Source organism: Schistocerca serialis, chromosome 3 (assembly GCF_023864345.2).
Source record: "Schistocerca serialis cubense isolate TAMUIC-IGC-003099 chromosome 3, iqSchSeri2.2, whole genome shotgun sequence".
NCBI classification, from domain to species: domain Eukaryota; kingdom Metazoa; phylum Arthropoda; class Insecta; order Orthoptera; family Acrididae; genus Schistocerca; species Schistocerca serialis.
In genome coordinates, this window is record NC_064640.1 from 917,614,153 (window position 1) to 917,637,033 (window position 22,881).

The 22,881-nt window shown below is 40.5% G+C and overlaps 1 protein-coding gene across 1 annotated transcript in view; it reads left to right on the forward strand.

Annotated features, from left to right (window-relative positions):
• Positions 1-22,881, forward strand: part of LOC126471176 (polyamine-transporting ATPase 13A3) — a 195,527-nt gene that overhangs the window by 117,798 nt on the left and 54,848 nt on the right. The window contains exons 10-11 of the mRNA XM_050099282.1: positions 3,892-4,196; positions 5,795-5,995. Of these exons, the coding sequence (XP_049955239.1) occupies positions 3,892-4,196; positions 5,795-5,995 (506 nt within the window). The remainder of the gene's footprint in view (positions 1-3,891; positions 4,197-5,794; positions 5,996-22,881) is intronic.

Below are 22,881 nucleotides of genomic sequence, written 5' to 3' on the forward strand. Positions count from 1 at the left end.
AAAAAACATTTATACTAAAAGAAGGTGGCATTTTCCACTTTTGACGTATTAATTTTATTTGTTTATGACTAGCTTTAACCTTATAAGCCGTTCTCAAATGATGTTGTTTTTCTGCAGCAGGGAATATGTTTCTGCAATAGAAAACTATGCTTTACATATTGAAATGTTGGCATCTTTAAATTTGTGTTCTGTATTCATTTTGGTTCACCAACAAGACAGCATCTGTGAACCAAAACGAATAGCATTAATACAGCAAAGGTGGACAATGCCACCTCCTTTTAATAAATTCATTTCTGTGGTACCCTCTATGGAAAAAAAAAAGAAAAAAAATGTCTTTCATACTAGACTTGCTTGTGTACTTGTCTTTTTACTGCCATTTATAGTCTTTTGACTTACAAGGGTAGTAATCATAACTAAACTGAACTGAACTGTTTAAATATATTTAAATTTTACAATTAATTGTTTAACATTGCAAGGAATAAAATAAAATGAAAAAAAAGTCAGTAACACCAGGAACCGAACCTGAGTTCACAAATTGCCAACAGTGGGCTTCACTGTTTGCTCACAGAGCCATTAAAACAGCTGCTCCTCATACGCTATGCTTGCACAATATATTACATGCCAATTCAAAGAAACGTACTGATTTGGTGCTGTGAACAATGTATCATATATAGTGCCAGAAGGGATGGCATCACTTCAGAGCATGCACAGTTGAAAACAGACAGCTGCATCCCTTCTCTGATTTGATCTTAGCATGATTGACCCTCATTTCAGCACTCGACACTGGTTTCTGCACTGGTGTCCAAAATTAAAGCAACAAATGACTGTTTCCCTATTCTGTGTCTAATTCACAATGCAATAATACAAACTATCAACAGATGTCCATACAATTGTGTTCTGCACGGAAGGTAGCATTCTGGTCAATGGACAACCATGCCAATGATGACATCAGGGGACCTATCAAATGGGGTAGTGTTTGCCATGTAGTCCCTCATCAACAATTGCTGTGTTCACAGTCACAGACAGTGCAGTATGGAACAGAGAAGATGCCTGCCAGACTTTGTGGTGGAGGGCCATAGAAAGAATGGAAGCAGTAACTGGTGTGGCCTCATAGTTTAATGTGAATTGTTCTGTTGTTTCTTGGATGTGGTGACAGTTTATAGAGACCGAAAATGTAGCCCAAAGACTAGGGCAGGGCCGACCATTTGTGACATCAGAAAGAGAGGATCATTATTTGGCTGTAGGGCCATATCAGTACCACCTTAGTACTGCGTGGCAACTGGCGTATCACCCCACAGTATCCACTAAATGTGTTGTATCAAGGTAAACTGTGTACAGGAGGCTTTGGCAGAGCGGCCTTTCTTGTTGGAGGCCTGTACCTTTGATGCTTCTTCACAGAAGGGAATGTCTAGAGTGGAGTTGTCAGCGTGCCACATGGGCAGTCGAACAGTGGGCCAATGTCCTTTACACAGATGAGTACCAGTTTGGTCTGGAGAGAGATTCTCATTGGATTAGCATCTGGAGGGAACATGGGACTAGATTTCGGGGCCCAAATACTATGGAAAGAGACCGATATAAAGGAGGATCCCTAGTGGTGTGGCATGGATTATGTTAACCACACAAACACACCTTCACGAAATTGTATAGGTGAATCAGAAGGATTTAACTGCTGTCAAATATCATGACAAGATCTTGGGATCTGATGTGTGGTTGTCGCATGGTGCTGGGGGCCCAGACATCTCATTAATGGACGATAAAGCCCAACCTCATAGAGCACGGGTGGTTGATGTTCTCTTGGAAACACAAGCTATTGCACCCATGGTGTGGCCTTCTCACTCTCCCGATTTGAAACCCATAACGCATGTCTGGCATGCAAGGGGAGACATGTAGCATGTCATCTTCCACCAACCACTCTCCAAGACTTGCGAGCAGCTCTGCAGGAGGAATGAGCATTATTGCCTCAACATGACACTGATCATATCATTCACAGCATACCCCATAATGAGCACATTAACCAGTTGTCAGAATGTGTGTGAAAATCTGTTATGTTGGAAAAAATGAAGAACATTTTTGTCTACCATTATGCTTGTTGTAGTTGTTTACATTCCATATTTTTTACATTGTTTGTACTTTACTATCACATGTTTGTACTGTTTTATGCCAAAAAAATCCAACCTTGCAAAATTTCCATTTGTTGCTCTAATTTTGGACACCAGTGTAGTTATCTTTGAGAGAGTACTACAAAACATATTTCATCTATTTTATTTGCATAGCAGCATGCATTTGAAGAGAATTGCATAATTTTAGTGTGATTTCCAGTTCACATTCAAAGAGAAATGGGATAATTTTAGTGTAGTTTGGCTGGTTGGTTTGTTGGGTTGAAGGGACCAGACTGCAAAGGTCATCTGTCCCTTTAGTGTGGTTTCTGACTCACCTTTGAAGAGAAGTAGCATAATTTTAGTGCAATGTTTATAGGTGCTGTAGCACATTAGCACCTGGTGGCATGCTGCCACTGTGTAATACATTGTCTTAGCCTTTCTGTGACATTCCTCGGCACTTTGCAATATTGTCTGTAGTAAAATTCTGTTACTGCTTTCTGATTGTCCATGATACAGCTCTTGTTTCCTTCTACACAATATTCTAATGCCATTAGGTATCCAAATAAGTTGCTTGTGAGTACTGTATATGTGTCTGCATTTATTAAATGGAAAGATTTATTATAGAAAATGATAAAGTTTTGAAGAAATGTATTACACAGAGTGTTTCACAACTCCTATTATAGGCTCCTGGGATTGTAGAGAGGACTTAGTAGATAAAGTTTCAATAAGGGTCCCGTGTCTGTAAATCTGCCATTTGGATATGAAATAAGTTTGGAGACTGGATCACTTTCAAACCTCCCACATCATCGTATGCAGACAAATTGGGAAGAGGCCAAAGTATTCATTCGCTGTTGTAATTATGACATCATATACCATTTTCATCCTACTATAACAACAGCTGCTAGAAAATGGTACGTCCACAACCATGGTGATTGACTGTGGTGTTCCGCAGATGCACTGTGCTCTAGATTTTGAAGGGAACATCATTCATTACATAGAAGAAAACCTGATGATGAGTACTTGAAAATGTGGGATCCTGTAGAGTACACAGGTCAGAGCTCATTGCCCACACTGCATGTGAACCATAAAGCAGACAAATGGTTCATTTCCAGACATAAGTTCCTTATCAAGACTTTATCTGCTAAGTCCCCTCTCCAGTCTCTAGAAGTCTGTAATAGGAATTGTGAAACACCCTATATTTGTCATGTGTAGACTTCGTGCCAAGCTAGGCCTTTAAGGTTGGCTTCAAATGTCTGCATTGCAAGTGGATTCACATTTCAGAATCTTCTGTATGCTACTGTGGACTGTGACACTGCCTTGATTTCTTTCAGTATTACTATATGTGCATTGTGATCTGACAGTCTGTTACTAATCTTTTTCACATTATGCCCATCAACTGAAGAACAATCCGTGAAGCAGTTGTTTATGAATGTGCTGTTGTTTGCCTGAACTCTAATTGGAAAGTACACTGTCTTTACCATGTTGTAAGATTCAAGTAAATCCATTAAGATTGTTTTCTTTGGAGACTCTGTCAGAAAGTTTATATTGAAATCCTCACCCACCCAAAACAATTTCATGTCTTTCTTAATAATTGAGCATCGCACATTGACAAATCTGGAGAGGAAAACCCTGTGCTCTGAATTAGGGAATCTGTAGAGGCCTGTAATGAAAAGTTTTTTTCCCTGAAAATTCAAATTGTCCTGCACAATTTTCAAATATTTGGGCTTTTAAAACAGCAAAATCTTAATTATTTATTATAACTGTTTACTAATTTATAGGATTTCTGTTTCAGGTGAAAGTGTGCCAGTGACTAAAACACCATTGCCAAATCATCCTGACTTGCTTTATGACAAGAAAGAGCATGCAAAACACACTTTATTTTGTGGAACTCAGATAATCCAAGCTCGCTACTTCGGACACGAGAGTGTGTTAGCTGTTGTAATTAGATCTGGCTTTTCAACTTCAAAGGGAGAGCTTGTGAGAGCTATTTTGTATCCACCACCAGTCGACTTCAAATTTGAACGTGATTCATATAGGTTTATTGGATTAATGGCAGCAGTAGCCATGATAGGTTTTGTGTACACTGTAGTTACAAAGGTTAGTTCTTGACATTATTTTAGTGCTATTTATTTTTAAATTTAAGCTATAGAATGAGTAATGATATATACTATATAGTTGAGATGTGAAGTGACATTAAAGCACACAAATAGAAGTCCATGGAGATACCTACAGTAATAATTACTTTGCAGGTAAAACCTACATGAGCATTGATACCCGCAGTTATATCTATTGTCACTCCATAGGAACAATTTCTTTGTAATAGAGTTAAACATTTTCAGTAGTATGAGGGAGCTTTCATTCAATTATTTTATATATGGTCAATGTACAGGATTGCATGAAGCGACTCTGCAGATTAGTTGTAAGGATAGCTAAATAGTTGCAAGGCTTAAGTTCACTGAAAGTATGCTTCTGTCCGTACATTCTAGATATAACCACTTTATCTAAATCTGTTGACTTTATATTGCAAAGACCATAGTGTTTGTGCAGTCTTTGAAATATGTTCCTGAAAACATCTCTAACCCCTAGAAGTGGTTCACCTGCAGTGAATAATGACAATCCTGGATTTTCCATTGATTGTACGTGTAATGAATGATCTGTGAACTTTATGTTGCCTTCAGTTATCCTTTTGTAGTGCTTGAATTACCAGCTAAAGGTGGATCAGGTTTAACTTCATTGAAAGTGTGTCAGTGACATTAACAAAACGTACAAAATCTCGTGCGAGGTGTGAAAAGAACTGACTGTCCTTTACAGTGAGAAATAAAACTAAAACTGATAATTTGACAAGAATTTGGTTTACTGTCAAAGCCAGCTGTATGGACTTAAGCAGGTGAAAGTAACTGAAGCCAAGTTGAAGCTTATTATGAACTGTCCAGCATGCCAAACAGTTTAAAGTTGTGTAGAAAATCATAGCTTTCACTGGTGGTAGTGGCTGGATGAAGGGGGAAGAATATACTGTAAATAGTGAGGAGGAACACTAAGTGAATGATTTAGGTTAATGTTCATTCACATGTAGATGTATGGATTGAACTGAAGTTAAGAGATCAGAATGAACATGATATATCTTTGACAGAATTGGCAGGGGATGTGCTGCATTATCACTCCTCCTCTTTCTGTCCCTCTTCCTTCAGCTTCTTATTCCTTACTACTTTATTCCGATCCCTCACTTTTTAGTTTGATTCATAGTTTTATGAATCTATGAATATTCACCCACAGAGATCTTTCAGCAGTCTTCCATCTGATTATCCCTGCCTACACAAAGATGATTTCTCTCTGGTGACATATTCCTATCTGTTTCCCATGCTGACCCTTCCTCTCGTAGCCCTCCCCCCTCCCTTCTCTTCGCTTTTCCCTTCCCTTCCCTTCCCTTCCTTTTTCCATTGTTCATCAGACATTTCATAAATATAAAAACTCTCACTTGTGCCAGACCTCAGTGTCAAGACAGTTTAGTTGTATTCCACCCAAAATTTCCCAATATTGTATTAATATTTAATTTTGATGTGTTAATATTCTGACATGTGCACAAATTGAATCTCATGGTGTGTACTAGACTGTTCTGTACTTTCCAATATGCAAATCATTCTCATTTTTATTTTCCTGAGATGAGATTCAAATATATGGATTTTTTTGTTCTGCAGGTATTGAGAGGACTGAGTGTCAGTGCCTTAATCTTGGAAGCATGTGATCTTGTTACTGTTGTAGTACCACCAGCATTACCTGCTGCCATGACAGTTGGTAGCTTTTATGCGCAAAAGCGCTTAGAAAAAAAAGCTATCTATTGTATCAGCTCACGAAACATTAATATTGCAGGAGCAATAGACTGTGTATGTTTTGATAAGGTAAAATGACAATTTTATTTGCATTGTTTAATTTTTCTGTTACATGTTTTTTTTTTGTTTCAAATTGTAGTCATAAACTGATTATTAAATTAAAATAATTACAACAAAAACCCTAACACAAGGTACTTAATGTGGTTTCAAATATTTATAGAGGTTGTGAATCAATTTTATTGATATCTACATCTACTGTCTCCAAATAGCAAGTTGTAGTTCTCGTAGAATTCATAGGGTGAACAGGACATATCAGGCAGCTCCCAAGTGCTACAGAGATGTAAGATCCTGGGGCCTTGGAGGACACTCCATTGTTTGGATATGGTTATTCTCCAGATATTGGCTCTTTAGGCGTGCTCTGCGTGGATATAAGTTATTGTCTTGTAGAATTAATTCTCCCCTTGTTTTTGTGCAAACAATTTAACACAACTCATTTCCTGTACCTCTGATCAGTCATCTTACTACGCACAAACTTTTTTTTCAAATTTGGTATCATACCTAGCACTGTCTGCTTGTAAGACCAAACTTTGACACCCACTCCCCATCTGCCCATAGAGTTACTGTAGACAGTGGAAGCTTATTCCATAACTGGACAACCTCTTGGTGTTATTGAGGGCTAGGCTTGTGACTCAGGTACAAGTACTGTAGGTATTACATGTAACACTATGTGGAAACCACACTATTTCAGTAGTATTTTGATAAAAGTGGCCATCTATTTTATCAGGGGTGATAATAACTTAAGTATAACTTGGAAATATGAAAAGATCTTGATTTCATAATTCTTTATTAAGCATTACACATTTCAAAATTTCATCACCAAACAAAAGCTGTGATACAAAGAAATTAATGATAACAAATATATACTTAAGTATCCACATTAGTGATCCATATACAGAATTTTCAATTTTTGCAATCAACATCATACTTAAATTTAAATAAAACTTTAGTAAAAGGTTTGTAAAAGTGAGCACATAGACAGGATATAATACAGATCTCATTTCATATGGGATTATCTGACTGTGCCATTATCTGTTCGAAGAGAACTATTGTCACACTGACTGTGGCGAATAAGCTACCTGAGAAGTAAATGAAGGCCGGTAGATGACACTAGCATTGACCATAGAAATGAAATGAAAGAGTAATTTTACAAAGAAACCATTATGTGTGATGTCCCTATACTAACAACTCCTTCAGCATGATGTACTATATTAAAAGACATATATGTTATTTACAAAAAGGAAAACTTTTGTTGACAATGGATATATATATATATATATATATATATATATATATATATATATATATATATATATATATAATGAGGAACTACATGTCGTAACATAACATCGTGGACAACGTGACAGATATACGTTCATGCTATTTTTGTAGAGAAGAAACTCATATGTTGCATTAGATGAATTTCCATAGCCAGAAATGTGCATTGTAGGGTAACATCACAAATAATATTTTACATTGTAGTGAAGAAGTTGTTGGTATAGTGACATCATACAGAATGGTTTGTTTGGGTTACTCTTTTATTTTGTTTCTATGATCAATGCTAGCATCATCTACTGGCATTTGTTTGCTTTTCAAATTTAAATGTAAATATGATATTAATTGTAAAAACTGAAAATTCTGTATATGGATCTCTACTGTACATACTTGTGTGTTTATTTGTGATCATTAATTTTTTTGTACCACAGCTTCTTTCTGTTGGTGAAATTTTGAAACATATATTGCTTAATAAATAATTGTGTGATCAAGACCTTTCTATATTTCCAAGTTGTGCTGAATCTGAATGGTCAACTGCCCCTACCATGGATATATTTCTCCATTAAGTAATGGGATAATAACTTCATTCGGTAACATAAATCATAACCCATACAATACCAACTCAAGACCACCAACAAGAAAGAAAACTAGAGTCCTGAGTCTCTATATAAACTGCACACTAATCAAGTTATGAGTGATCCACAATGTAAGAACAGTGACAGCACATAACAAAAACACTATGCACACTGCTGAAGGCTGTAGCAGCTGTCTATTTATCACAGCCTGTGCCGATGGGGTGGCCCTTGAGACTTGGGTCTAGTGGTGCTACAGTGATCTGTCTGATAGAGGCAGTTGCTGATTCTTTGACTGACGTCATCACAGTGTCAGGTTGGCATATAAGTCCCCTCTCATGTTCAACTGGCCAACCAATCTTATGGCATGACCAATGAGTTAAGTGAGAAGCTACCAATGGAATAACTGCTAATGGTTCTATGTGATGGGTGGCATGTCCTCTACTGTGGGCTATACTGATGGTGATGTGGTCTCTGTAGATGGTGTAGGAACCTACGTGAATGAAACAGTTGTTCTGCCTCTGTGGGATCCCAAATTGTGCCCCATGTCATATCTGGGTGCAGTTTTACTCTAGCTGATACCTGTGCAGGCAGAAAGTGTATGTGACAGCACATAACAAAGACACTATGCACACTGCTGAAGGCTGTAGCAGCTATCCATTTATCACAGCCTGTGCCGATGGGGTGGCCCTTGAGACTTGGGTCTAGTGGTGCTACAGTGATCTGTCTGATAGAGGCAGCATGCTGGAGCCTGGAAGCTGATTCCTGGCTTGGCTGTATGTATTTACTGAGCCATCATGACCACAGTTGGTTCTGGTTGCATTTGATGTATAGCAGCTTCTGGCCTTAGAGACCCCCGATGCTGGCAGGTATCCATTCTGGTGAGTGCTGATAGGTGCAGTCATAAACTGCTCAGCCAGCTTGGAAGTAGGGTCATTACCAGTGTTTCAGGGCCACTGGTGTGGGCCAGAAAGGGCCCAATACCTCCATCCATGCAGATCAGTTGGGTTGCTGCTTTCGTTCGTATGGATCTATATATGCTCAAAAAGCTGGTGAGAGTATCTCCTCTGGAAATGTTATTCAAAGCTTCCCTTATATGTGTTTTAAATGTTTTCATTATTAATACAGCTTCATCATCAGAAGCTCGGTTCTGCAGTGAGTTGAGAATGTGCTTGATTCAAGTTCTTTTGCAAAATACTGCAAATCTTGTAACTGTGAAGTGAGGCAATTTTTTCTAAGATTATGGTCATAGATGCCTCCTCTACTGCATATATTTTTGCCAAGGCTTTGGTCATTACTGCTAATGTGGTGGATGTCATCTGTACTAAGTACAGAAAATTTTATAACGCGTCCACCATGATAAACCAGGTAGCTCCCAAGAAATGGTCTGCTAAATCCATGAATTCTTTGTCCCAAAGGCCAAGCTGATAAGCTCTGCCTCAACATTCTGCTGTAACACCACATTTCAAAACTTCTATTCTCCTCTTGTCTATGTTGCTTATCATCAATGTTTCACCTCAACATAAGGCTACACTACAGACAATTAGTTTCAGAAAATATTCCCTAAAACTTAAATTTATGTTAGATTATAAAATATTTTTTTGTTTTTCAAGAACAACTGTCTTGCTCTTGTGTGTCTGCATTTTATATCCCGTCTGTTTTGGCCATCTGCAGCTATCTTGCTTTCCAAATAGCAAAACTCATCTACTATTTTTATGTCTCATTTCATAATCTAATTTCATCAGTATCACCTGGTTTATTTTTACTACAACCATTACACGTGTTTTATTTTTGTTGCTGTTCACCTTATAATCTCTTTTCAGGACACTGTCCAGTTGATCTTACAAGTCCTTAGCTGCCTCTGAAAGAATGACAATGTCACAACTTCCTGGCAGATTAAAATTGTGTGCAGGACTGGGTCTCAAACCTGGCACCTATGCCATTTGTGGGCAATTCAGCAGACAATAAAGTTTTAACTTATTCTCCCTTTTCCAAATTTCTTATTAATTCCCTTTAATGTTTGCTCGGTGTACAGATTGAGTAACATTGGGGGAGGCTACAACCCCATCTCAACTTCTGGCCCCTTTTCATGTTCTTCAAGTCTTATAACTGCGATCTGGTTTCTGTACAAGTTGTAGATAACTTTTTGCTTCCAATATTTTACCCCGGCTGCCTTCAGAATTACAAAAAGTGTTTTCCTGTTGACTTGTTGAAAGTCTTAACTAAATTTGTAAATGCTTCAGTCAGTCTTCTAACGTAAGTCATAGGATCAGTATTGCCTCTTGTGTTGCCTCATTTTACCAGAACCCAAACTGATCTTCCCTGATGTCAGCTTCTACCAGTCTTTCCATTCTTTTGTAAATAAATTGTGTCAGTATTTTGTAACCATAACTTACTGAACAGATAGTTCTGTAATATTCATACCTGTCAGCAACTACCTCTTTTGGAACTGGAATTATTACATTTGCCATGTACCTGGCCATACTCTGGTCACTTCAGCTTCCAGCACAATGCCTGCAGACCGATGACCACCCTTTAAAAATCAAACCAACCAAACCAAACAATGCCCGCAACCAGCAGGTAGCCTGCTACAGTACTGTAGGCTCTCCTCCACTGGAGACAATCGTGCACCAGGCATCACTAGTACACTGCGTGTCATGGAAATGTTACTGCAGACAATCTGTAATACACCTGTTGATGTGCCGACCTCTGCTAGGTGCCACCAAGGGTGCCAGTCTCACTATCAAGTAGCGTGCACATTGGTGACAGCAGTTCTGACGTCACAGGGACTATGTTGCATCCTCCACGGTGTGCTCATTGAGCACTGCACAATATCCTTCTGCCCACTGCCTATAAAGATGCCCTCGACTGCAAGCAGGCAGCAGTACACCAGCTCATGCTCCAGTCTTGATGCCTGTGTCACGGCCCATCATTTGGAGCTCACATCAGCTGTGATGCATTGATTTGCCAGTTGTAATTTTTGGGGTCTTAACCTATCCAGCACTGACCTACCGCCATCCCACACTGACTTTCCTCAGACTCAGTACCTATCGCAGTTACCCTCATGACCCACATAACAGTCGACTAGCATCAAAACCTGTGTCGTGACCCAGGCCACAATGGACCCTCGGCTGTGCCATATTATCAGATCAGGAGGATCCGTTTCATTGTACCCTTCAGAAACTATGTTATGTTGAACTTTGTCCTTTCCACACTGTGTTAATAAAGTGTTACTTTCATGCTATTTGGGAAATAGTCATTATTTGCATGCAGCCTAACAATCAGGACACTAAAATTGACAGTGAGGATGAAGTTGGATAATTGCAGTGTGTGATCTTATCCGCCACCCAGTCGCGACCTCCCCTTCAGCTGTGTCCAGCGCTGCTTTCACTGCTCCGCACATTAGAGCCGTGACCAGACCTCATCTCGAGGGTAGCATTGCTCCAATCCGAAAGTTGTTGATGAGGATAAGTTTCTAAAAAGTTTTCAGCACCAGGGGTCGTTTGCCATCATTGTCCTACCTGGCTAACCCCCCCCCCCCCCCCCCCCTCCTCCTCTCTCCACCCCCACTCCCGGTCCTCTCCCTTTCCCTCAGCTTTGCCCGATATTGTGTTGCTGCTTCGCACCATCACCGAGAAGATGCAGCCGTGGACAGCTTTCCTCACAAAGGTGGTACAGCCCTAGACATATCACTTAGCAGTGTGGATGCCACTCCAGTGGACCTCATCTACTAGCTGACTGCTGCCCTCCTGTGGCCACGAGCCCGATGGTGCACCTGGTGCTTCACGCCTTCGGTAAGAAGATGGAGCTACGGTCGATTCTCGTCACGAGAGTGGCACACCACACTAGTCGGCACCAAAGTTCACATCTGCATTCCTCCTCCCCCTCCCTCAGCAGCACTTGACGCTGCTCCTGCACTTTGTGCCTGTGGGATGCAGCTGTAGTCAACCTTCTTCACACAGCATCAGGGCTCATCCATCACCTGACTACTGTTCTCACCTGAGGTGCACCTGAAGCTGCTCCTGTGATGATGCAGCCATGGTCAGCCTTCTGTACAAGTGTGGTGCAGCACATCGAATGACAATGAGCATACAGTCAACATTCCCAATCCCAGCATCTGAACTTTTGCGCTGCCATGTCCTGCACTGATGCCATCCTCCTCCGGCCTCATCCGATGCTGCCACCGTGCATTGTGCCTTTGCCACGAAGGTACTGCCATAGCCGGCCTTCCTCGTGAGGGTGGTTTAGCACTTTGTGCCATTTCGTGTCTGGGTTCCATGTGACATTGTGCTGGCTCCATCACTTTCTCTAGTGGTATGACCACTCCCTTCTTCCATGCAGGCAATATCAACACACAATGGATGGCTCGTTTACCACCATCATAGTCGCATCGTCCAGATGCGACCCCACTTTGACTGAACCCGTCAAGCCGTCCCCCGTGTGCTTCACATCTTCACCTTGAAGGTGTAGCAATGGCTGGCCTCCCTTATGAGGGTGTTGTAACATTCCGTACCTCCTGTCTTCTGGCTGACTTACGACTATGTGCTGGTTTCTGTGCTTCCTCCGGTGCTCCCGTGCATACCGTGGCAATGACCTTCTGGCCACTCTGGGCTTCCCTACTGGCCCTCCTTTCATTGTCCAACATACATCACATCCCAGCTTTTCTACCTCCAAACAGCCCTCCCTCTCATAATGCTCCTCACTCACTGCTTTGAGAGCCACAGGAAGTCCGCCACCACAGGCCCACTGTTGTGTTCCTCATCTTGGTGTTTTGCTCTTCCTGCAAGTCTTCAGTGCCTACAGTGTCTCCGCCATCCCAGGTCCCATCTCTGCTCTTTGGGCACGAGCCTTTTTCATCACCTGTGGCAATGTGATGCACCAGTCTCCATCCTCCAGGTGCATTCTCCTCCCTTTCCCGGCTCCTCACCTCTCCTGCCACCCTTCCCAGTGATGCCTGATGCTACCCCCATGCCTTGCACCTTTGCCAGGGAGATTAAGCCATGGCCGGCCTCCCTTATGATGGCAGCACAACATTTTGTACCCTCATCACCCCCACTACAGTCTTGCGCTTTTGTTCTCATTTTCAGGCCGTGCCCTCTTCATCCATTCCCTCTCCACAAACCACTTCACAACCTTGAGGCCCACATTCCAGGGGCAGTGTACGTCGCCCAGGGGAATCACCACTTCTCTGTGGATGTCAGTTAACACTGCTCTTCCTCATTGCAGGATCTGCAGCATTACCAGATCAGAAGGATCCCATTCGGTTGTACCATTCAGAAGGTTACCATTCAGAAACTACCTTACGTTGAATGTAATTCTTTCTGTGCTGTGTTAATAAAGTATGACTTTCAAGCTACTTCAGAACTTATCAATATTTGCTAGCAGCCTACCATTCAAAACACTAAAACATGCTTCTTGAAGTCTGAGGATGTATTTCCTGTCTCATTAATTAGCATACCAAGTGGAACAGTTTTGTTATACTCCAAAGGACCTCAATAACCCTAAGGGAATCTCGTCTACTTCACAGGCCTTGTATCAACTGTGCTCTGTCAAATTCAGCACTGTGTCAAATTCATCTTGCAGTTTCGTATGTTGCATCTGATCTTCAACTGTTTTTTCAAGTTTGTTTGCATTTAACAGACCTTTTCTATATTTTGGGAGGTGGTACTATGGATCAAAACAATAAAAATTTGTCAAGTAAACATGGGCTGTAAAATGGATATCATAAGAACTATGAGAACTTTTTCATCAGAAGCGATGTGTTTCACAGTAGCAAATATGAACAAGTGCTCATAGCTCTTAAGGTATGCACTTTAAAGCCCATTTTTACTGGACATCCATCAGTGGCATCTGGATGCAGTATGGAGGGTTGTGGGGTCAGCACACTGCTCTCCTGGCCATTATCAGTCTTTGTGACCTGGAGCTGCTACTACTCAGTCAAGTAGCTGTTCAGTTGGCATCACAGGACTGAGTGCACCCTGTTCCAGTCCTTCCACCTAATAAAACTCCTGTCAGTACCAGGAATTGAACCAGGGTCCTCTGTGTGGTAGTCAGCTATGGTGACCACTTATCTTTGTAATGAAAAATCACTGGAAACAGTTGTTGTTGTTGTTGTCTTCCGTCCTGAGACTGGTTTGATGCAGCTCTCCATGCTACCCTATCTTGTGCAAGCTTCTTCATCTCCCAGTATTTACTGCAGCCTACAGTCTTCTGAATCTGCTAAGTGTATTCATCTCTTGGTCTCCCTCTACGATTTTTACCCTCCACACTGCCCTCCAATACTAAATTGATGATCCCTCGATGTCTCAGAACATGTCCTACCAACCGATCCCTTCATCTAGTCAAGTTGTGCCACAAGCTCTCTTCTCCCCAATTCTGTTCAATACCTCCTCAGTAGTTATATGATCTACCCATCTAATCTTCAGCATTATTCTGTAGCAATACATTTCGAAAGCTTCTATTCTCTTCTTGTCTAAGCTATTTCTCGTCCACGTTTCACTTCCACATATGGCTACACTCCATTAAATACTTTCAGAAACGACTTCCTGACATTTAAATCTATACTCGATGTTAACAAATTTTTCTTCTTCAGAAACGCTTTCCTTGCTATTGCCAGTCTACATTTTATATCCTCTCTACTTCGACCATCATCTGTTATTTTGCTGCCCAAACAGCAAAACTCCTTTACTACTTTAAGTGTCTCATTTCCTAATCTAATTCCCTCAGCATCACCCAACTTAATTCGACTACATTCCATTATCATCGTTTTGCTTTTGTTGATGTTCATCTTATACCCTCCTTTCAAGACACTGTCCATTCCGTTCAACTGCTCTTCCAAGTCCTTTGCTGTCTCTGACAGAATTACAATGTCATCGGCGAACCTCAAAGTTTTTATTTCTTCTCCATGGATTTTAATACCGACTCCGAACTTTTCTTTTGTTTCCTTTATTGCTTGCTCAATATACAGATTGAATAACATCGGGGATAGGCTACAACCCTGTCTCACTGCCTTCCAAACCACTGCTTCCCTTTCATGACCCTCGACTCTTATAACTGCCATCTGGTTTCTGTACAAATTGTAAATAGCCTTTCGCTCCCTGTATTTCACCCCTGCCACCTTCAGAATTTGAAAGAGAGTATTCCAGTCAACATTGTCAAAAGCTTTCTCTATGTCTACAAATGCTAGAAACGTAGGTTTGCCTTTCCTTAATCTTTCTTGTAAGATAAATCGTAAGGTCAGTATTGCCTCACGTGTTCCAACATTTCTATGAAATCCAAACTGATCCTCCCCGAGGTCAGCTTATATCAGTTTTTCCATTTGTCTGTAAAGAATTCGCGTTAGTATTTTGCAGCTGTGACTTATTAAACTGATAGTTCGGTAATTTTCACATCTGTCAACACCTGCTTTCTTTGGGATTGGAATTATTATATTCTTCTTGAAGTCTGAGGGTATTTCGCCTTTCTCATACATCTCCAGATGGTAGAGTTTTGTCTGGACTGGCTCTCCCAAGGCTGTCAGTAGTTCTAATGGAATGTTGTCTACTCCGGGGGCCTTGTTTCGACTCAGGTCTTTCAGTGCTCTGTCAAACCCTTTACGCAATATCATATCTCCCATTTCATCTTCATCCTCTTCCATTTCCATAATATTGTCCTCAAGTACATCACCCTTGTATAGACCCTCTACATACTCCTTCCACCTTTCTGCTTTTCCTTCTTTGCTTAGAACTGGGTTTCCATCAAAGCTCTTGATATTCATGCAAGTGGTTCTCCTTTCTCCAAAGGTCTCTTTAATTTTGCTGTAGGCAGTATCTATCTTACCCCTAGTGAGATAAGCCTCTACATCTTTACATTTGTCCTCTAGCCATCCCTGCTTAGCCATTTTGCACTTCCTGTCGATATAATTTTTGAGACGTTTGTATTCCTTTTTGCCTACTTCATTTACTGCATTTTTATATTTTCTTCTTTCGTCAATTAAATTCAATATTTCTTCTGTTACCCAAGGGTTTCTACTAGCCCTGGTCTTTTTACCTATTTGATCCTCTGCTGCCTTCACTATTTCAACCCTCAAAGCTACCCATTCTTCTTCTACTGTATTTCTTTCCCGCATTCCTGTCAATTGTTCCCTTATGCTCTCCCTGAAACACTGTACAACCTCTGGTTCTTTCAGTTTATCCAGGTCCCATCTCCTTAAATTCCCACCTTTTTGCAGTTTCTTCAGTTTTAATCTACAGGTCATAACCAATAGATTGTGGCCAGAGTCGACATCTGCCCCTGGAAATGTCTTACAAGTTAATACCTGGATCCTTAATCTCTGTCTTACCATTATATAATCTATCTGATACCTTCTAGTATCTCCAGGATTCTTCCATGTATACAACCTTCTTTTATGATTCTTGAACCAAGTGTTAGCTATGATTAAGTTATGCTCTATGCAAAATTCTACCAGACGGCTTCCTCTTTCATTTCTTAGCCCCAATCCATATTCACCTACTATGTTTCCTTCTCTCCCTTTTCCTACTCTTGCATTCCAGTCACCCATGACTATTAAATTTTCGTCTCCCTTCACTACCTGAATAATTTCTTTTATCTCATCATACATTTCATCAATTTCTTTGTCATCTGCAGAGCTAGTTGGCATATAAACTTGTACTACTGTAGTAGACGTGGGCTTCGTGTCTATCTTGGCCACAATAATGCATTCACTATGTTGTTTGTAGTAGCTTACCCGCACTCCTATTTTTTTACTCATTATTAAACCTACTCCTGCATTACCTCTATTTGATTTTGTATTTATAACCCTGTTTTCACCTGTCCAAAAGTCTTGTTCCTCCTACCACTGAACTTTACTAATTCCCACTATATCTAACTTTATCCTATCCATTTTCCTTTTTAAATTTTCTAACCTACCTGCCCAATTAAGGGATCTGACATTCCACACTCCGATCTGTAGAACGCCAGTTTTCTTTCTCCTGACGTCCTCTTGAGTAGTCCCCGCCCGGAGATCTGAATGGGGGACTATTTTACCTCCGGAATATTTTACCCAAGAGGACGCCATCATCATTTAATCATACAGTAAAGCTGGATGCCTTCGGGAAAAATTACGGCTGTAGTTTTCCCTTGCTTTCAGCTGTTCACAGTACCAGAACAGCAAGGCCATTTTGGTTAGTGTTACAAGGCCAGATCAGTCAATCATCCAGTCTGTTGCCCCTGCAACTACTGAAAAGACTGCTGCCCCTCTTCAGGAACCACACGTTTGTCTGGCCTCTCAACAGATACCCCTCCATTGTGGTTGCACCTACGGTATGGCTATCTGTATCGTTGATACACCAACGGCAAGGTCCATTGTCCATGGGGGAGGGGGGGGGGGGCTGGAAACAGTAACAACCATTAAATACCTAAGAGTAACTATCCAGAATGATCTGAAGTGGAGTGGTCTCATGAAGTTAATTGTAGGAAAGGCAGATGCTAAAAGGTGAGAAACAGGCAGATCAGCTGTTGTGGAACATGATTTGCAGCCAGGAGACAACTAGATATGATATGATCAGACTCAGGTACTGGCAGCCACAAGTGGTATTATGAAATATTTGTTTTGTAAATAAAAACAATGCCTTCTCTTGCCACACTGTATTTTATTCTCCCAGGTGCATTTCACCTTTTTTCTCTTTAAGGCCTCATTGGTGGGATCTAAAATGATACAGTTATGATACACTTTTCTTTTGGTATGTGTTATTCATAGATTATAAAACAGTTCACTTCTCACTTTTTAAGTAAGTAAGTGATTACTTACAGTTCTTAACATTTTTAGTTGGTACCTGCATTTCCTCTCATCTGGCCTATTTACGAAACATAAGCACATAATGCTTATGTTTCATAAAATGAGCAGCAGTGTGACCTCCAGCATGTGACCAGATGAGAGGAAATGCAGATGCCAACTAAAAACATGAAGAACTATAAGTAATCACTTATTTACATAAAAAGCGAGATGTGAATTGTTTTATAATCCACAAATAATACATATCAAAATTAAAATGTATCATAACTGTATAGATTCTACTGATGGTGCCTTAGAGTTAGAAAAGGTGAAATGCGTCTGGGAGAATAAAATACAGTGCAGCAAGAGAAGGCACTTTTTATTTACAAAACAAATATTTCTGTGCTTGCTGTGGAGGATGGCCATGCAAACAAACTCGGTATTATGAGAGACTGTACAGAGAGGCAATAGAGAATATTAAACACCCTAATAATTTTAATTGGAAGGAGAAGGGTGTGAAACTGGATAATATCTGGATTGCAGAGCTGCAAAAGATGTGTACCCATCTTCCACCATACGGTGACAGCAGTAGTTGATGACAGGAGCTGACAATGACCAATTGTGCTAGGGTTTTTGAAACATGTAACTTCATGCTTCTGTGTGGGAGTGTGCTTTACTGTATTCAATAGTGAGCCAGTGTGTGTGTCAGACATTTGAAAAGCTAAAAACCCCTTGTAGGTGCCTCCTGTAGATGGGGACGAAATGTTTGGTTCCAACATGAATGTCATCTGACTTTGGAATAATAGCTTGGAATATTTTAATAAGTGTGTCATTGTTATCTGGACACATGGAGAAGAAGAGGTAGAACTTCCAACACCTCAATCAGCAGCACAGCAAAATCCAGTTTACTATGGGGACAGAAAAGATTGAGGTGCTGCCCTTCCTTGACATCGAAGTCTATCGAAAGCCTAATGGTAAACTTATCCACAGTGTAGATAGAAAAACCACCAGCATGGACAGGTACCTATATGCCTCCTTCCCTATGCAAAAAAAAACACCCTGTACACATTAACCGAGAGGCCCCATAGAATCAGCAATGGAGAACATCTGAAGGCAGAACTAGGAAATCTTGGGTTGATCTTTGGAGCCAATGGTTATGGGATGAAGATGTTAGGCAAAATTATGGCAACAAATGATGAAGACAAAAGGAGAAGGAGAGAGCAATAGGAAGCACAAAACAGTGCCCTATTATCATACATACGAGGGGTTGCCGAACATGTGGGCAAAACTCTCTGCCGAGTAGGTATCAAGCCAATTTTCCAAAGAGCAACAAAGTAAAAGATGTCTTGTTTCAACAAAAGATGCAGTTGACATGCTACATACTGCTGGAGTCTATGAAATTGACTGCAAATGTGATCTAGTGTATGTATGCAAGGCAGGGTGACCAATTAGCCCACAGGTGTCTTAACATGAAAGATACATTTGTCTTAAGATAACACTCCAAGTCAGTGATGGTTGAACACCAGGACAAGTGCGGCATAAAAGTAATATTTGAAGAAGCCCACATTCTAGGAAAACAGCCACGCACCTTGTGCGGAAGGTTAGAGAGGCAGTAGAAATAGCCAGGTGACGCTTTAACCTGAATAGAGAAGACAGGACAGATTTTCAGCGTCTTGGTTGCCAGAAGTAACAATGCTATGGGACAACAGCTCAAACAAAGGAGCTCACACAGGTAATTGGGAGATCACAGCAGCCATAGGTACACAGAATACTGGCACGCCTCAGCCGCCATGAGGCAGCAAGAAACAGCACTATGTCACAACTGCCAACCATTTCCCATTCACTTATTTGCGCCAATGGCAAGAAATAAAGCAAACAGCAATCAAGTAAGTCCATTTCTACCGATAACTAGAAATAAAGTAAACACCAATAAATGATGTCCAACAGTCCCCCCCCCCCCCCCCCCCCCCTCCTCATCCTCAATACCCTATCAAGTCATTAAAATAGCTTCTTCCACTAGTATACAAGAAGTAAAATTTTTCTCATTCAGCAGTAAGCAAAACACCCGGAGTAAGGCCATCTGCAACAGTGTCCAAAATGTTGGATAATTTTAAATATTGATCATGTGATCACATGACCTAAATAATTTCACTGACAGTGACAACAGCTGTGGAAGCCTACACATACAAGCGTGAAATCACCACTCAACATCCTATTCAAGCAGAAGAATGTTAACAAAACCCCAGTGTAGTGGGGCAGCCTGTTTTTTGTTTTTTTTGTTTTTGTCTTTTTTTCTTTCCTTTTTTTAAACCCAAATATTAGTATCAAGAGCAGTTAAACAGTAATTTTCATGACTGATTGAGTGAGGCAATGTGTGGTGCTTGTTGCCTTTCACAAGTATGTATAACCCCTTTTCGTGGCCATCCTTCCATTAGTCTAATAATAACAGTGCACACTTCCGGACACATTAGTACAACTAAAATTACAGGAGCTAGTCACACCAGTGTGACCACCACCTATGTTGGACATCCATGTGCAATAACCACACACAAATGTCAGGTGGCAGCACTAGCAGTGGAGGGTATATAAAGTGTGTCCGGGATGCAGGAAACAGTGCAACTGTTGTCGTAATGTGAAAAATGGAGCCATTAATCTGACATACAAAAGGGCATGATCATTTGCTTTTGGGCCAATGGCTGAAGCATTTCTGAAGTGGCTAAGTTTTTAATCTGTTCATATGCCGTCTTGGTTTAAGTATACTGTGCATGACAAAATGGCACTATCCAAAACAGGCACTGAAGCACCTATGGTGAATCAAGAACCATAGATGACAGGTGTAAATTACGATTGTGGAGATGTATACAGGTGAATGGACATGCAACTGTTGAGCAACTGACCACCCAGGTGAACCAAGGGGCTACCTACAGTGTCTCCACAATGACCGTTCAGCAGACATTGCTGTCTATGGGGCTCTGCAGCAGATATCTGGTTCATGCACCATGCTGACTGCTGTTCATCAGCGATGAAGACCAGAATTTGCATGCCAGAACCACAAGTGTATGTCCACTGAGTGGTGACAGGTTGCCTTTTTCAGATGAATCACATTTTGTGCTTCATCAGACAGATGGCCTTTGGTGTAGTGCAACAATCATCAGAATTGTCCAGGCTGGAAGAAGGAGTGTTATGGTCTGGAGAATGTATTCATGACATTTCCTGGGTGATCTCATCATTCTGAAGGGCATAGTGGGTCAACACAAGTTTGCATCTATCCTTGGAGGCCATGTCCACCACTGCACACAGTTTGTTTTTCCTGAGCACAACAGCATCTACCAACAGGACAGTGCAACGTGTCGCACAGCTCACAGTGTGTGTTAGTGGTTCAAAGAGCATCAGGATGAGTGTACCATACTCCCATGGCCACATTAAAACCCAGTCAAGAATCTGTGGGACCACCTCTGCGGGGCTGCATGTGCCACGGATCCTCAGCTGTGAATCCCAGTGCAACTGGCCATGGCACTTGAGTTGGCATGGCTCCACATCTTTGTCAGTACCTTCTAGAACCTCACTGACCCTCTTCCTGCATGTTCGTGCTGCAAAAGGTGGTTATTCACATTAATGTGACTGGACTGTGTATGTTCTTCATTACCTAAGCCATTCAACATCTGTTTTGCAGCAAGTAATTTGATGATGGCTAGGTCAAATAGGGGAGAGTGTTGTACATTGGTACTCATTTCAGATTTTCACCTCTAGCCAGCTCTGTAGTAGAAGTTTAATATAGATTCTTATTCCATTTTTAAATGATTGCATTCACTTTTTATATGCTTCAATCTTTTTCTGAAATTACAAAAATTACTCCAGTAATTAAGGTTGTTCCAAATGTAAAAACATATTCCAAGATACAACATGGTCATGTACCTAGGAACAAATATTATATTGAAATTGACAAGTGTTGCAGTCGAGAAAATCGTGTCAGTGCTGTATTAAGTGATCTTGCTATTACATTTACACTCAATTACACACCAGTAATCAGTAAGTGAAATCAGATTAAGCAGAAGTATTATCAGACTTTAGTTACAGGTTAAAAATGCTTAAAAACTGAAGCTATTGGAAATTGAAACAAATTCCCATTTTCATGACAGGTAAAAATGTTAAAACATTAATGAAACTCAGGTAATTTGCAAATGTCCCATGTTCCATTGTAAAATACCTCCTTCTGTTTCAAGGTACAGAATGGTGCTCCTATACCTAGTTTTAAAAATATGTAGAATTTTACTTAACATAAAATTCTGTAACTAAAGAATTAATAATATATTCCAAATTGCTGTAATATATTATACAGCACTTATACGTATGAAACTCAAAAAATTTGCAAGTGCTGCACGAAACACAACTTCATGTCTAGCAACAATAAAAACTGTAGAAAATGGCAGAAACTGCTTAAGGTGATCTCTAGTGCGCATTGCTGCATATGATTCTAAAATCAATCACAAGACTGAAATACCAACCAGAAAATGTTGTGTGTTCCTAGGTACATTATGCTCTAGGTATAGCATTCTCCCCTAACCCTTGATGTGCCATTACTACGATAAGCTACAACCAACCATGACTGACGACTCAAAATTAAATCTAAAGAAAACTTTGTTTTGAACCATCAGCAGTACAGAGTACCTTCTCATGCAGTCTATGGTCACCAATTATAACTAAAATTGGAAGTATATTGTCACAATTTTTAGTGTGGCAAAGTAGCCCAGAAATAAGTCTTGCATTGAACTTACTCTTTGTTATGCACTAGTTTCGTATAATACAGACTGCATTTAACACAGTAAGAGGATGTTGCACTCATTCCTCAGTATGTAACTGATATTATTCCACTGCATTTATATGGAACTCACTCAACATAATGGGACTGTGGTGTAACCTGACTCCAGCCAAACACTGTGAGACAATTATTTGTCACTTCTCACCAAGCAGGTTATCTGGTGTTAAGACATTGGATTCAAATTTGGAAGGATTGTGGTCCAGAGCCTTGTTTGGCTATCCAGGTTTAGGTTTTCTGTGATTACCCTAAAATCTTTCATGGAGATTGCTGGGATGGGCACAGCTGACTTCCTTTCCCATCCTTCCCCAAACTGAACTTATTATCTCATCTCTAATCACCTTATCATTGACAGGATGCTAACTCTTAATATTCCTTCTTTCTTCCTGCCCACGTTTAAAATATCACAATGTATATATGATACAATGAATTACATTAGTAAATTACATTTTGGAAGTCACATATGGGAGCAGTTTGAACACAT